At 60.7% G+C, this 16,365-nt stretch overlaps 1 protein-coding gene across 1 annotated transcript in view; it reads right to left on the bottom strand.

Annotated features, from left to right (window-relative positions):
* Positions 1–280: 280 nt before the first annotated feature.
* Positions 281–16,365, bottom strand: part of ARHGEF17 (Rho guanine nucleotide exchange factor 17) — a 37,026-nt gene continuing 20,941 nt past the window's right edge. The window contains exons 2-21 of the mRNA XM_075491309.1: positions 13,036–13,113; positions 10,419–10,601; positions 9,913–10,029; positions 9,503–9,595; positions 8,537–8,713; positions 8,217–8,267; positions 7,025–7,134; positions 6,812–6,897; positions 6,561–6,679; positions 5,883–6,096; positions 5,697–5,770; positions 5,368–5,561; positions 5,030–5,280; positions 4,155–4,401; positions 3,986–4,072; positions 3,811–3,878; positions 3,286–3,434; positions 3,031–3,205; positions 2,114–2,356; positions 281–1,063 (exon numbers count right to left, since the gene is read on the bottom strand). Of these exons, the coding sequence (XP_075347424.1) occupies positions 873–1,063; positions 2,114–2,356; positions 3,031–3,205; positions 3,286–3,434; positions 3,811–3,878; positions 3,986–4,072; positions 4,155–4,401; positions 5,030–5,280; positions 5,368–5,561; positions 5,697–5,770; positions 5,883–6,096; positions 6,561–6,679; positions 6,812–6,897; positions 7,025–7,134; positions 8,217–8,267; positions 8,537–8,713; positions 9,503–9,595; positions 9,913–10,029; positions 10,419–10,601; positions 13,036–13,113 (2,907 nt within the window). The 3' untranslated portion in view covers positions 281–872. The remainder of the gene's footprint in view (positions 1,064–2,113; positions 2,357–3,030; positions 3,206–3,285; positions 3,435–3,810; positions 3,879–3,985; positions 4,073–4,154; positions 4,402–5,029; positions 5,281–5,367; positions 5,562–5,696; positions 5,771–5,882; positions 6,097–6,560; positions 6,680–6,811; positions 6,898–7,024; positions 7,135–8,216; positions 8,268–8,536; positions 8,714–9,502; positions 9,596–9,912; positions 10,030–10,418; positions 10,602–13,035; positions 13,114–16,365) is intronic.

Genomic DNA, 16,365 nt, shown 5'->3' with positions numbered 1-16,365 from the left:
TTCCAACGGCAGCAGCGGCTTCATCCCACTCCCCATGGGAATCACAGAGATTGGGGGGGGGGATCCCCCAATTTTCCCCTCCTCCCCTCCATCGGCTCCCCCCCCCCCCACCAGCATCCCTGCGGGGTCCAGCTCCATCAGTGGGGTCCAGCTCTGCCTCGGGGTGATGAACCGGGAAGGTTTTAATGGCACGACTCCGGAGCAGAGGGACTGGCAGCGACGTGACGATGCGCCTGACCCCCCCCAACCCCCCCCCCAAATAAATAAGGATGTTTATATATATATAATATATATATATTTAAAACAAACGAACAAACAAACAGAGCTATCTGGGTGCTGGCGATGGAGCGAGCGGGTTAGCAGGAGGCCCGGGGCGAGGGGGACACCGCGGGTGTATTGTCCCTGGGGTGGTCCCGCGGCGTGACCGGGGGGTCCCGGGGGAAGGGGGGGGGGGTGACAGCGCTGCGACCCCCCCCTGCACCCCAAAGCAGGCACACACAAAACCGGAGAGCAAGGCAGGTTCCTGGCTGTACGGCATCCTCCGGCCGTCCCCAGGGATGCTCGTTAAACGCCTTCCTCCTTCGTTAGCGCCTTCCCAAGCGAACGCGTCCCCCCCCCTCCCCACCTTCTCCACGCCCCGAAAAGCGGTGTGTGTCCCCCCCCACCCAGTCCGGTGCGGTGGCCGGGGGGACGGCGGGGGGACCGGAGCTCATCCCCCCCAACCCCGAGCACACAGAGAGCAGCCGGGTTGGAGATGAGAGGCGCTGGGGCGGGGGGTGGCGGGGAGGGGGGTCGGGACCCCCCCCTCTGCATGTAGGGGGGGCAGCACCCCCATTCCTCGCTGGGATGGCCCCGGGGGGGGCCGCGGCCATTCACGCTCTCCAGAGGAGGAGGTGGTTGGTGCTGTCGTCCCGGCCCACTGTCTCGCTGCTGCTGGTCAGGCGGAAATCCTCGTAGCCGTCCCCTCCGCTGATCACCAGCATCTTGGGTTTGGAGAGGGCGAGGGCGGGGACGCGGGGGCGCGATGGGTCTCGTTTCTCTGCCTCGCTCGGCTTCTCGGCCCCTGCCAAGCGCAGAACCCCAACGTGCTGTCGGGTGGCACCCCGCAGCTCCCCCGTTCCCCATCATCCCAGCAACGTCCCACCAGTGTCATCCCACCAGCATCCCACCAGTGTCATCCCACCAGCATCCCACCAGCACCATCCCAGCATCCTCCCACCAGCACCATCCCACCGGCACCATCCCACCAGCACCATCCTACCTGCACCGTCCCACCGGCATCATCCTATGAGCATCATCCCAGCAGCATCCCACCAGCACTATCCCACCAGCACCATCCTACCGGCATCATCCCACCAGCATCCCACCAGCAGCATCCCACCATCATCCCACCAGTATCATCCCACCAGCACCACCCAGCCAGCATCATCCTACCAGCATCATCCCACCAGCATCATCCCAGCAGCACCATCCCACCAGTATCATTCTGCCAGCATCATCCTACCAGCATCCCACCAGCACCATCCCAGCATCATCCTTCCACCAGCATCCTCCCACCACCATCCCAACATCAGCCCACCAGCATCCTCCCACCAGCACCCTCCGAACATCACCACCACTTTCCCAGGCACAACATCTTGGCCCCCCAAAAAACTCCTCCTATCCCCAAGTAGCCCCACCCACCCTTAATTAGCTCCTCCCACCCCTATTAGCCCCTCCCACCCAAATTACCACCTCCTCCCCACCCCGTGCATCGCCGCCTTCTCCCCATCCTACCATGACCTCAGTGCTGGGCTGGGTGAGCCTCAGCACATGGCTTTCCGGTGGCTCTTCCCCATGGGAATTAGGGTCTCCCAGGGAAATTTGGGGTCACTCGAGCAATCCCCCAAGCCCTGGGGTGGCCGTTTAGCACCCAATTCCGCCCCCTCCCCCCCCCCCCCCAATTTTTCTCCCTGGATTTTAACACGGCCAGGATGGAGCGGGGACTCTGATGACCACATTTCAAGGCTACTCCCAGTTATCCGCCAGCTGGACAGCATTCCCGGCTCCATAAAAAACATCCACTCCCCCCGGAGCGGGGCAGGATAGGGCCCCCCCCAATCATCCCACCTACCCGTCTCCCTGGGCAATGGGAAGAGGACGTCGAAGCCATCAGGCAGCTCGATGGCGGTGAGGAAGCGGACGTGGCCAGTGTGACCCTGGGAGAGCCCCACCAACGCGGGGGCCGCCTTGGCCGAGACGGCGAGGGTCAGCACCACGCCGGCGCTGGTCCCGATCCACAGCAAGTCCTTGCACACCAGGAGAGCCGTGATCCGCAGGCAGGCGGCCTTGTGCTGCCGGATAATGGCATCCGAGCCTGTCGAGCATCCCAGCCGTCAGCGTCCCTCCCTGCCTGGCACGGGGCTGTGAACCCCGCCGATGCCACCGGTCTCCGTTCCCAGGGGTATCTGGGGGACGTGGGATGCGGGGAAGGGACCCCACAACCCCCCTGGCTGGTATAAGGCACCCTTGGGTGCTGCCAGATTGGGCTGCCTGATTTTCTTGGGGGGATTATGCAGTTACCCGGGGGCTGCCCTATTCCCACATGGAATTATGAAGCCATCCAGGGGATTCCCTGTTACCCCGTGGGATTATGCAGATGCCCAGGGGTTTCCCTATTTCCATGCGGGATTACGCAGCTGCCCGGGGGCTGCCCCATTTCCCCGCGGGATTATGAAGCCACCCAGGCGATTCCCTATTACCTGTAGGATTATGCCGATGCCCAGGGGATGCCCTGCTTGGGCACGGGATTACCCCTCTGCCCAGGGGCTGCCCTATTTCCCCGTGGGATTACGCAGCTGCGTGACACCGAGGACAAACCCCATGAGCGTGACAAGTCGGGTTTCCTTCCCCGAAGGTGGTCGGGATGCAGGAAATAATAAATTTCCCAGCACTGGATGCTGCGGGGCATCGCATTTAGATGATGAGCACAGGTACCCACTGGAGACAGCGACGGGCACCCACCGGAGACCTGCCACTGGTGGGACTTACCGGCGAGCATCTTGTGTACCGGGGGGGTGATATCCGCTTCGGCCAACTGCTCGTAGCTGGTGGCGTGGTAAAGCCGGACCTGGGCGCTGCTCTGCAGCGCGACCCACACGCCGGTCCCCGCGCTCACCATGCAGGTGACGCTGCGCCCGCTGTCCTGTCCCACCTGGAGCGTGTGCTGAGGGTGACAGAGCCACAGTGATGATGCCGCCGATGCCCATCACCGTCCCCCCGACCTCCCGCCATCGCCTGCGGTACCTCTTGCGCCAAGGTGGTGGTGTTGAGGACGATGACCCGGTTTTGGCAGCCGCACCAGAGCTTCCCCGCCACCGCCACCATCTTGGTGATGGGGCTCCCTGGTGAGCCCAGGGACAGGGACTTGGAGTTTTGGGGGTCCCAGAAGCGGCCTGTGAGGGTGGTGGGAGTGGGGTAGGTAGTTAAAGCATCCCCAAAAAACTCCATCTTGACCCGGTCGATGGGATGCGGTGGCTGGAGATGCCCATTTCCAGTTCCCCCATTAAAGGCGACATGAGCTCATGTCCCCAGGGGATGCCAGCGGCAGGCAGGGACCAGGAGGAAGATGCATGCCTCCGCCTGGCTCTGATTTTGGGGTCTTCAGCATCGCTTGAGGGATGTCCCTTCCCTTTCTGCGGAGGCAGGGAAGCCGCCAGCACCCCGAGCATCCCTCCCTGTGGGGCTGCCCAAGCACCCACCCCACAGCCACCACTTTGGGGCTGCGTTCAACCCCCCCAGCGCCCTTTGATGGCCCTGATCTGGCCTCACCTGCCTCCCGCTGGTACACAACGAGCTCCCCGTTGGCCAACGACACGAAAACCTGGTTATCCAGGTACCTGAGAGGAGAAAAACTCTTGGACAACCGGTCACAAAGCCCCACTCAGCCACCCCAAACCACCTCACTGTGGACATCCCAGAGCTGAAAATCTTCTTCCCCGCTTACAAGATGCACATGACGGCAGCGGCATGTTGCATCTTCATGCTGTTCTTCCTGTTACGGATGTTGTCCGAGGACTGGTACACATGGATGCTGTGGGAGAAGAGCAAAGCTTGAGGCTCACCCGGGATCGGGGTCCACCCCACGTGTGTGTCTCCCCATCCTGGGGACGTACCAGCCATCCTCGGTGCCCAACCACATGGAGCTCTGATGGGCTTCAGGGTCAAGGCTGAGGAGGTCCTCAAGGCTGCCCCGGGTGAAGGAGCCGCGGCTGGAGCGGCGCAGGGCTCGCCCGTCTGTGGGGCTCTCGCCGTGCCGGTTTTGGCCGTAGGTGCCGGTGATGGGCATGAAGCCGGGTTCTTGCTCTTCCTCCGAGCTCGTCGTCTCCACCGTTGCCTCCTTGCAGCTCGGGATCTCTTCATCTGCAGAGGAGGAGGAGGAGAAGGAAAGAATGGGTCAGACCAGGACCGCCCAACACCCACCAAAGTGATGGGGAAGAGACCATGCGTCCCCTTGCAATGTGAAGGGGATGTAGGGATGCTGAGCCCCAAACCCACCAGGTTTTACCCAAAGCCACCAGCCCCATCCCAGCACCACGGGGCTGGGCTGATGCCCCCAGTATCTCTTTTCCCAGGATTTCCTTGGTTCAAAAGCCTCCAGCTGTGGAATTCCCTCCCTACCACCTTGAGGAACGCAAGGCAGAGTGGCCAAAACAATGGAGCTGCCCGTCATTTTCCTAGGACCTGTAGCAATAGGCCAAGGGGTGATGGTTTCAAACTAAAAGAAGGTAGATTCAGACTAGATATAAAAAAGAATTTTTTTACAATGAGGGTGGTGAAACACTGCCCAGAGAGGTGGTAGGTGCCCCGTCCCTGGAAGCATTAAAGGTCAGGTTGGACGGGGCTCTGAGCAACCTGATCTGGTTGATGTCCCTGCTCATGGCAGGGGGGTTGGACTAGATGACCTTTAAAGGTCCCTTCCAACCCAAACCCTTCTGTGATTCTATGATTTTGGGGCAAAGAAGTGGTTTTTTGCTAAGCAGGGACTCACTGCCGAAGCTGGAGGAGATGGTGGAGTGGCTGGCTTGGCTCTGCAGCGTCCCTGAGGGACTGGGCGAGGACTCGTCATCCGTGTCATCGCTATCGAAGGGCACCAGCTCCCTGTTGCTGCCGTCGACTGGCTCCGAGAGCTCCAGCGACGAACCCGAGATGGAGATGTGCAGGCACGGCTGCGGCCCCGCATCCTCCGGCTGCGCCGGCATCGGCTCCGAGGAGGGGCTGCCCACCGGCTCGGCACGCTCCCTGCCGCGACGAGGGGAGGGGGGAAAGAAGCAGCTCCAGCATCGCCCTGTGCCCGCCGGCTCCGCGGTGCCGGTGGGAATGTCCTACCTATATGCCCGCTTGAGACCGGGCACGGAGGCGATGCAGAGGATCCTGGCGGAGCAGACGGCGATGCACGCCTCCACCGTGGGCTCCTTACGGATGCTGAGCAAACAAACCTGCCCCACGTAACCATCGCTGTTGCAAACCCAAACTTCGTGGGAGCTTTCCGGGCTGCCGTGGCTGGGAGAAGCACAAGAAAACTGCAAAGGAGCAAAAGATGGGATGAGTTGGGTCGTTCAGGAATGACGCAGGAGCTCTCGGCACCTGGCGGCAAGCCCACCAGGATGGAGAGGACCGCAGCTCCCGTGGGATGCTTGAACCCAGCCACCAAGTACCTGCATCCCACTCCGCGTCTTCATGATGGGGATGGCCTTGAGGAACTCTGGGTCCAAGCAGTTTTTGCTGGAAGCTGGGAAAATCAAATTGGAGGATGAAGAAGTGATGGAGAAAAGGGGTCTACCAAAGCGGGAGCGTGATGCCAAGCCCACCACTGTGTCCACCTCCCCGGTCCCTGGTGTTACCTAGCTTCTTCTTGGCATCCTCGAAGGCTTGCTCAAAGCTGAGCCGGGCGTCGGGGTTGGGGAACTCAAAGATGAAGGACTCGGTGCCGTCAGCTTTGGTGGTGCTGAGCTCCACCTTGTTGGGAGGGAAGGCCATGCTGAAGGACAAGGATTGCTTCTCTGCCAGTTCCCGGTGGATGGCGGCCATCAGGTCCTTGATCACGTCATCCAGACTCTGGGGATGGGGACAACGTTTCAGGTCTCAGGGACGGGCCACCACCAGCCACATGCCTGATGATGCCCCCGTCCATCCCCTAGCATCCTTCAGAGGCTGCCCCAACCCCATTGGTGCTTTGGGGCTGGTGGCATCTGGGCCCTTAGAGGACACTCATGGCCACCAGCCCTTCCACAGGCTCTCCTTCCCACCACGGACATCCCAGTCAGTCCCCTGGGGAAGGTGTCTGGCCGGGGGACAGTACCAAGGCCAACATGTGATGCTAATCCTGTGCATCCCCAGGCATCCTTCAGAAGCTGCCCCAACCCCCCTTGTGGCTTTAGGGCTGGTGGCATCTGGGTCCTTTGAGGACACTGATGGCCACCAGCTCTTCCACAGGTTTTTCTCCCACTGAGGACATCCCGCGTGGTCCCACGGGCAATGTGTCCAGCCAGGAGACAGCACCAGGGCCACCATCCCCATACCTGGTGGGGGAAGCTGAGGGTCTCTGACAGCTTGCTAACTTGCCCCAAAGTGCTGAGATCTTCATCCAGGCGGCAGATGCTTTTCTGGATGCTCTCCCGGTTGGTGGCTTGCGAGGCACCTGTGTGGGGACACAAGCATGGTCTTAACCCCTTCCTCCCCGGCGCCACGCAGGGGAACCTGCTCCCCCCCAGCCAAGGGTGAGCGATGGGTTTTGGGGTGGGATGGGACACTCCAGCAGGCAGTGACAGACCTTTGATGATGTCCACGTCCTCCAGCGGCAGCTTCCAGAGCAGTTTGTACTTGCTGGCAGTGTCGATCACGCTGGCCGCCGTGTACCTGCGAGGTTGGGGGGGGATGGCTGAGCTGCACCCACGTCCCCAGCACCCTAAAGACAGCCCAGCCCGTGGGGACAGCCCTAATGCTGTGGGTTAATCGTGTCGGGTGCCCCCCAGGTGGTACTCACAGGCTCATGGAGCTGCGGCGGAGGGAGCCTGACTTGCGCTTCAACGTCGTGCACACCAGCAGGTCCGTGAAGAGGAAGAAGGAGCGGTCCTTCTTCCCACCCACCGCCTTCTGCGGAGTGGTGGGAGACACCAAGGGGTTAACGTCCGGCCCTGCCTGCTGCCAGCGCTGGGAGCGGTCCCTGCCTCAGTTTCCCCACACGCTGCCTTGGCACAGGGAGGCTGCGGGGTGGGATGGGTCCCACGCCACTGTCTGCATGGGGACCGGCCGTGTCCTCGCGATGGTGAAAGGGGACATGGGTGCAACAGCCGTGCAGGCAAAGCCACAGGGTCCCACTCATGGGGAAGCACCAGGGCCATGGGAACACCAGGCATGGGCTCACCAGGACCCCCGTGGTCTCCACCTCCAGCCCCCCACCGCTATCCAGGCCCGGGGCTGCTGTGGGCTCTCCCTGCCTCCTGCCTGCTCCCAAACCCATCTTATCTTCCCCCACACATTTGGGGAATTTTAAATTGTCCCCATCCATCTGTCATCGATCCATCTGTCCATCCTTCCATCCTTCCATCCATCCATCCATTCTTCCATCATTCCATCCTTCCATCCACCTTCCATCTGTCCTTTCCATCCATCCATCCATCCATCCATCCATCCATCAATCCATCCATCTTTCTGTCCACCCATCCATCCATCTGTCCAAACTTCCATCCACCTTCCCTCTGTCTGTTCTTTCCATCCATCTATCTATCCATCCATCCATCCATCCATCCTTCCGTCCATCCTTCCATCCATCCTTATAGAATTATAGAATCATAGAATACCTCGAGTTGGAAAGGACCCATAAGGATCATCGAGTCCCACTCCCTGCTCCTCGCAGCACTACCTAACACTAAACCATATGACTAGGAGCATTGTCCAGACACTCCTTGAACTCTGACAGGCTTGGTGCTGTGACCACTTCCCTGGGGACCCTGTTCCAGTGACCCACCATCCTCTCAGTGAAGAACTTTTTCCTAATGTCCAATCTGAACTTTGCCTGATGCAGCTTCCATCCATCCATCCATCCATCCGTCCATCCGTCTGTAGCCTCCCATGGCACAAAGGCATCCCATGACCCGCAATCACAGCCTCCCACTGCCCCATCTGGTGTGCGGTCCCATGGCCCTGATGGCAACAAGGCACCACCCCGCTCTTACCACTTCCACCACCATCTCCTGGCGCAGGAACCTGCGGAGCGGGGCCTGGAGCTGTGGGGACAAGGAGGCTCATGAGCGGGGAGCCCCAGGGGGGGACCCTCGTGGGCTTCGTCCCTGCCCCTGTGGCCCCCCTGGCTCAGAACTGGCACCCCAGCCCCTTCCCAAACTCCCAGGAGCCCACCAAGGCCAAGTGATGATGGGGAAAGCAGGACCTGGAGGAGAAAACAAGTGGCCCAGTCTGGGGTGACCCAGAAAAAGCAGAAATGGTTGCATTTTGGGGAGAAGGAAAGACTGACCCCGTGTAAGACCCCCGTACGTACGTCCTCCATCCCTTCAATGTGGGACTCGATCTCCTGCACGATCCGGGCGTTCCTCTCCACCTCCTCCGCGCTCTTCATGCCCTTGTTGATCCTCTCGGCCACTTGCTTGATGTTGCGCTGGGCGTCGATGAGGAAAGGGTGGTCGGGGTGGTCCTCTGGCGTGTGCTTCAGCAGGTCCTACCATGGGGACACAGCCGGGATGTCACCACAGGCAAAGCCTGGGCATCGGTGACGCCATGACGCCCCCAAGCAAAAGCCCCTACCGCGCTGCTCTGGCTGCTGGGGATGGAAACCAGCCCCATGCAGGAAAGGTTTTGCAAAGAAACCAAGTCTTGAGCTTTGGCCACCACCAGCCTGGTCGTTGCCACCTCTAAAGAGGCCACCAGCTCCTGAGAGCACATCATTACCTTGCACGGATGCCCGAAATTAATCACTGAAAGTGTTCAAGGTGAGGTTGGACGGGGCTTTGAGCAACCTGATCTAGTGCAAGATGTCCCTGCCCATGGCAGGGGGGTTGGACTAGATGACCTGTAAAGGTCCCTTCCAACCCAAACCGTTCTGTGATTCTGTGAAAGCGCATCCCCACCAGCCTCAGCGCCAGGGAGAGTGACCCTGGCATGGGGAAACTGAGGCACAGAGGGGGTGGCAGTGCAACTGGTCCCAAAATGGTGCTGCAACGTCCAGCCTCCCAGCAGAAAGGCAGAGGGCAAGGGGACTGCACACCTGTAGGGACATGCTGGGGGAGACACCAGGGTGACAGTCCTCAGGGTGACCATCCCCAGGAAGGCAGAGCCACGTGCATGCCCGGGGACACCACCTTCAGGTCAAGGGATGGGAAAAGGGGCTAGGAGAGACATGAGACCCTTAAAAGCTCTCGTTATGTGGAGGTGAGGAGCAGCCATGGTCTCACCCGCTCCTGGCACGGCACAGATGCCCTCCTGCCTGCACCCGGCTGCCCTCACCCACCTTCACCAGCAGCTCATATCGTGGGATCCTCTGCACCGGCTTGATCATCAGGTCAGACAGAGCCTGCTTCTCCTTGTTCTCCCGCATGCTTTGCTGCAAAACACCGGTGGGGGACAAAGATGGGGCCGTTAGGTGGGACACAGCAGGGACCCGGCGTGCCACCAGCCCAGGACCTGGAGCAACACCCGTTTGGGGTCAGGGTGACTCTTTTTTATACCATCTGGAGTGACTCCAGTTTATCCCAACCTGGTCTCTTTGCAATAAAACCAAGAAGAAGGTGGGGGGAAAAATCCCAGTCTGACCATAGATTACCAGTTTACTCCCATTAACCCCCATCCCGCCACACCAGCAGTCTTGCAGGTGGCTCTGGACCTTGGCCAGCATCTATGAGGAGAGGAACCAGGACCCACCTCCAGGAACTTCATGAATGCCGGCCGGGCCTCCTTGGCGATCCTGACGGCATCCTTGGCGTTGAGGAAGTTATCGATGTAGGCAGAGTAGATGTTCACCAGCACGTCCTTGGAGAACTGGGAGGGGAAAAGAGGGGGGAAAAGGGGGATAGGTCCAGCATGGACCTCCCAGGCAAGCTTGGAAGAAGCTGCCCCAAGGGTTAATCCTGGCTCTGGGCTGGCGCGGGGAGGGCTCGCCCGCCGCCCGCCCCCTCGATTTTTCAGCCCTGACATTTCTGCTCCTGAGACAGAAACGCCGAGCTGCAGACCTAGCCGGTCGCCGCACACCCCACCGTTACGCTAAGCAGACGGCAGGCCTGGAGATCGTCTCCTGTTCTCCATCTCAGGCGTGTTTGGCCCGTCCTTTATCACTCCCCTGCCTCCTGCTCCAAAACTTCTGCTGGGGCCATGCCTGAGAGCGGGCACGCCTGGGTTCCCTGGGGGAAATCCACCCCGCGAGGACCTACCGACTGCACGAGGAGGTCGCCCACTTTCTGCTTCTCGTGCCAGTTCTGCACGCAGTCGTGGATCTGCTCCAGGAACTGCTCGTGGTGCTCCAGCAGCTCGGGGATCTGGTCGAAGATCTCATCCACCAGCGATGGGTCACACAACAGCGAGTTCTCCGGCTGCTTCAGCGGCTTCATGTAACCCTGCGGGGAAGCAAAGGCATCGGGGTCCCCATAGATTTCTTTTCCCACCCCTTCGATATGAATTTTTCAACCCCTGTAAATATGGGGATCGGTGGCATCCTGCAGCAGGGGGTTCCCCCAGTGAATGTTGGGTTGTGGGGTCCATCAGAGGGACCAGACAGTGTTGGGTCCCAGCAGGTTTTGCACCCCAGCCCCCCTGGGTCTCACCCCACCCAGTGCGTCCCCATGGCAGAGTGGGGAGCGGGGCAGGTCTGCATGAGGAACCCCCAAAGCACAGCATCCCTCTGTCCCCCAGCCACGGCCTTGAGAGGCTCCAAACCTTTGCTGTCATGAGCCTTGGTCACCTCCATCTGCTATAGAGCCTGACCCAGCTGGGGAATCACAGCACCATGACCCCAAGATCCAAAAGCTGGTGAGTTCCTGGTGGGATTTAGGGTGTTTGGGACCAGGAGAGACTGGACTGAGCGGGGTGGAGGCACCGGGTCAAACCCTGGACCACCTTACCATCAGCATCTCTTGTGCAATGGCCAATGAGGGATGCTCAGGGTCAGTAGGAAAAGTGGGACAAGAGCAGGTCCTCTGCAAGGCTGGGCAGGCAGCTCTGCTATGAAACCCCTTTCCTCCCCCCATGGGGCAGAGCTGTGGAGGGGAGCAGTGCCCCTGGGAATGGGAGAGCTGGATTTGCAAGGGATGCAGGATGAGGAAGGTCTTCTCAAGCCTTGCCTCCTCCTCAGCCCAACCAGTATGGGGTGTTGGTGTCCTTCAGGATGCTGGGAGGACCACGGAGCTCAGTGGTGAGGACAGGACCCCCCTTGAAGCTGCTTTGGACATCCCCATCCAAGCTGGCGAGGGAGGAGTCATCCCGCAAGGATGAGGTTCCTCAGGCTGACGGTGGGTATCTCGTGAAAACGCAAGTTAGAAGGGCCAAATCCTTCCTGAGGCTCATAACCTGCCTCACCTGCCCTACTGTGGCCAACACCCCCAGCGGAAGCTGGGCTGGGCTGTGCCATGCATCCCACCCGCTAGGAAATTGGGGGAGCGAGGACCAGATGGGGAAGAAGAGCATGGAGACAAGCCCTGCCTTGGCACATCAGGAGCACAGGCAGGGCTTGCCCATGCACCATCTGGCTTGGCTGGAAGATGATGCTCCAAGGTGGTCCCTGTCCCTGGTAGCCACCATGCTACATGCCACCACATCACGGATCCAAGCACCTTGTCCCAGCTAAGACAGGGCACTGGGGGCATGTGGAGCCCTGTGATCCCCCCCAGAAAGCCAGGTCCCCCTGGTTGCACCATGCCAGGACGTGTCCCATGAGCAAGAGCTCAGGTATTAATGCCCTGTGGCTCCCACCCGTGTCCAACCAGTACCTCCAGTGGGGAACCGGTGAGCATCAGCATGGCTGTCCTCTCTCCAACCAGCCTCCTGTCCCACCTCAGAGGAGGACACAGCCCATGGGACAGCCTTTGTCCATGCCAAGACCAGCAGGGACACCACCCGACCCCAAACCCTGTACAGCTTCCCCCAAAATAAGCCCCAGAGCCAGGGTCCTCTCGCCCCTCCGAGCCAACATCTGCACTAGGAGCAGCCTCGAAGGGTCCTTCCCTCCTGCAGCAACATCTGGCAGAGCACATCTGGGTCCACCACGGGGGCACCCTTGCAGGGGATTTATGGGGAAAGCTGGGTGTTGGAATGATGGGTGCCCCATGCCCTCGTGGACATGCCCAGCAGATGTCCTACAGGCACCCCTTCGTATCGAGCAGAGCAGAGCTCTGATTTTTTGGTGTTTCCACCTGCAGCGATGTGGTTGGACAACCCACGCCTACACCAGCGTGACCTAGTCTCCAGGGCGTTGACCACCATTAACCTTCTGAAACACCTTCATTAACATCTGAAATGGGGGGTGGACCCTCCGGCCAGGCTGCTCCAAGGGGGTTGGAACCAGCTCAGAAAAAAAAGGGGACTGAGAAAAACCCTTGGCTCATGGCTGCAGGTATGACGCTGAGCAGAAATTGGGGGGACAAGGGAACGGGGGGTGTAAGAGGTCCCCCGTCATGGGATGGCCATCAGCAACAGCCCAGGAGATGGGGTGCAACATGAGGAAGAGCTTTTGGGGGGCAAGCACGGAAAGGGGCTTGGGGACACAATACCCGCCAGGTGACAACCCACCGGGAATGTTATGGGCTTGATTTGGGGGACAGAGGTGACCCCCACACCCCGTTCTTGACACTATGGCTATGCTGCTCCCACCTCTGGTCCTGCTGTCCCCAGCATCCCCACTGCCACCCGTCCCCAGTCCATTCCCCTACCAAATCAGTGCTGGCAGAACACCCATGGCAGGGGGTCCGACTTGGGGTCCCGGGGACGGTGACAAGCAAGAGACGGTCACGCCACGACGTGGTTTGGGGTGCCACGTCCCTGGCCGTGCCGCGTTACCTGCATCAAGGTGCGCAAGGACTCCACGTAGGACTGCTCCGTGTCCAGCAGCGTCATGATGACGTGTTTCCTCATGTCCTGCCCGGGTGGAAAGAAAGACAAGATGAGTTTTGGGGTGACACGACGGAGGGGAGCTACGTGGCGGGTGTCAGTGCCGACACGGGGGCTCGGCGGGGAGGCTGAACGCCGGAGGAGCCCGGCTGGCGTCCAGCTCCCCTCCGCTCCCTCTCCACCCCGATGGAGGAATCCGGGAGGATTAGGAAGTACATGACACCGAGCGCACAGAGACGCCTGGTTTCCTCCACGGCCGCGTCAGGAGCCCGCCCTGGCTCTCACAGCCCTACATGGGTCGGTCCCGGCGCCCTGCGTCTCTCCGGCGGCTCCACTTGGAGCGGTCCCGTAGGAATTTGCCTCCCGCCCGGCACCCCAGGCACCCCAGCGCTGGGCTGTGGCCCCGCAGGAGGGGGACTAATGGGGTGGTGGGGGGCATGGGGAGGCGGTGGTGTGGGACGGTCTGCCAGTCTTGGGAAGCAGATGGGGCTCGGAGACCCCTCTCGCGTGCAGCACCTGGGGGGATGCCCCTGCAGCTCAGCCTGGGGGCGAGATGCTCCAGAGCCCAGCGTGTGAGACACCCCAAAAGTTCTGGGTGCAGAGATGCTCTAGAGACCCTGGGTGCAGAGACACCCCAAAAGTTCTGGGTGCGAGATGCTCCGAGGGCCCTGGGTGCAGTGATATCCGAAAAGCTTTGGGTGCAGCCATGCTCCAGAGACCCTGGGGGCAGAGATACCCCAAAAGTTTTGTGTGTGGATACACTCCAGAGACTCTGGATGTGAGACACCCCAAAGGTTTTGGGTAAAGAGATGCTCCAGAGACCCTGCGTGTGAGATACCCCCAAAGTTTTGGGTGTAGAAATGCTCCAAGGGCCCTGGGTTCAGAGATACCCCAAAAGTTTTGCGTGTGGAGGTGCTCCAAGTGCCCTGGGTGCACAGATATCCCAAAAGTTTTGCATGCGTAGACTCTCCAGAGACCCTGGATGTGAGAGACCCCAAAAGTTTTGGCTGTGGAGATGCTCCAAAAGCCCTGGGTGTGAGACACCCCAAATGTTTTGGGTGCAGAGGCACTCCGCTGGTCCTAGGAAAGGAGATGCTCCAAGGTTCTGGATATGGAGACACTGCAGTGGTCCTGTTCATGGAGACCGTCCAAAGGTCCTGGGTGCAGAGACACCTCAAGCTTTGGGTGCAGGGACACCCCAAAAGCCCTGGGTGCTTGGATACCTCAACGGCCTTGGGTGCAGAGACACCTCAAACTGTGGGTGTGAGACACCCCAAAGTCCCTGGAGGCTTGGACACCCCCAAAGCCATGGGTATAGAGACGCCCCAAAGGCCCCGGGCGTGGAGATGCTCCAATGAACCTGGGCACAGACCCTCAAAGCGTCCCATTAATGGAGATACCCCAAAGGCTCTGGGTGCAGGGACACCCCGAATGCTGTAGGTGCACAGAAACCCCAAAGCCCCTGTGGTCAAGGACCCTCCAAAGGTCCTGGGTGCTCGGACACCGCAACAGCCCTGGGTGCAGAGATGTCCCACCCGGCCACCACAGCATGTTGAGACCAGGTTCCCCTGACCTGCTGCCGCTACGGGGGTTGCTGAAGCCGCCAAACCCCCATGTCCCCCATCTCCTTGTGGGATGAGGCTGTGTCCCCCGGCCACGCAGGGCTGTGTCCCCCCTGCCGCTCCCAGCAGGGACACGAGTGCCACAAAGCCGCTCTGCAACCACAGAAGGAAGCTTGAACCCAACCATCTTCACCACAGAGAGAGGCCACCATCTCCCTGGTGGTCCCCAGGGAGCAATGGAGAGGGATCCTGGCCAGATCCCGCTCGGTGCTTGAGAACAGAGCCGTGCCTCAGTTTCCCCACTCACCCACCAAGCTGCTATCAGCCTTTTCAGCCAAGCAAGGAGGAAACCAGAGCCAAATATTACGGTGACGGGTCAACCCCCCCCAGGAAATCTGCCCCCCCCCAACACGTTGATGCCGGGGGCCTCAGCGATGCCGGCTGAGACCTCCCCTCTTTGTTACAGCCTGCAGTTTATTAACGCTCTCACCGCCAGATTAATTTGTTGTAATTATGGGCTAGAAGGGCACCCACCGGAGGATGGGCTTTAGGGGTGCAGAGCACCTGACCCTCCCTGCCCTGCCTCAGTTTCCCCAAAGCTCTCACAGCCTGTAGTTCCCCGCCTCAATATGACGCTCCTGGCATTTTCCCGAGCTGTCCCAGCTTGGGACCAAAGCCAAGGGCCGGATCGGCGAGCTGAACAGGCTCAGCACCACACGCCGCACCGGTGGCTGGGGTTTTGCGGCGGTGGGGAGATGCAGGATGAGGCCCAGCCGTCGGCAAGGGGATTTTTTCCACCTTTAAGGCAGCGGTATTATCCCGGCGGGGGGAAATTCCTGCTGGGATGAGCAGGAGCCGGGGGTAACCCACCATCCTGGCAGGGGGAAGCGGTACCAAGGCGCGGGCAGGATGCGCCCCGCTGCATCCCAAAGCCCTTCCCCCACAGGGTTGATGTTGCTTTGGTCTCCATCTGCTCTCCTTGGGGACCCCCCCGCCGCACCCCGGCCGCATCCTGCCTCCCCCGAGGTGCTCAGCACCCTCGGGATCAGCCCCCGCCGCGATGGGAATTGGGGCATTTCCCCACCAGCCGACGCCTCCGCGGTGTAAATCAGCACTGGGGGGGTGTTGGCAGTGATGGCACCAGCCCCCCCCCCCATCACCCTCTCCAGGTGGGAGCATCCCCCCCTCTCCACGATCCGGAGAACCCCGGGGGCGGCGGGATGAGGATGAGGATGGAGGCGCCGTTGCCACGGCAATCGCGGTCCAGACCCTGCAGGTGCCGGGTTCTGCTGGGCGCACACGTGTCCAAACATGATGCATCCGTGCACCCCCCCCCCCAACCCCCCCCATCCCACCAGACACCCCCCCCCCCCTCCATCCCCAGGACCCCCCCCCCAATCCCTTTTCGCATCACCTCGGTACCACCACGACTGCCGCAACCCTTCTCCGGCAGCTCCTCGGCCGCCCCGCCAAGCCCGGAGGCGGCGAAGGCCGCATCGATGCCGTCCCCGATGTCTCGCATGTCCTCCAGCGCGATGGTGAACTGCGCCAGAGTCCTCACCATCTGCAGCATGCGGGTCCCGGGGGTCGGTCCGTCCCACGCGGCCCAAGGAATAAAAAAAATTATATATATATATATATATATATCCCTCCAGGTCCCCCCTTTAAAATAGCTGGAACACTGCACTGGGATGCAGCGCAGAGGGAAATAAAATAG

The sequence above is a fragment of the Mycteria americana genome, chromosome 1 (assembly GCF_035582795.1).
Source record: "Mycteria americana isolate JAX WOST 10 ecotype Jacksonville Zoo and Gardens chromosome 1, USCA_MyAme_1.0, whole genome shotgun sequence".
Classification (NCBI taxonomy): Eukaryota; Metazoa; Chordata; class Aves; order Ciconiiformes; family Ciconiidae; genus Mycteria; species Mycteria americana.
This window is presented reverse-complemented; position numbering and strand designations above follow the sequence as displayed.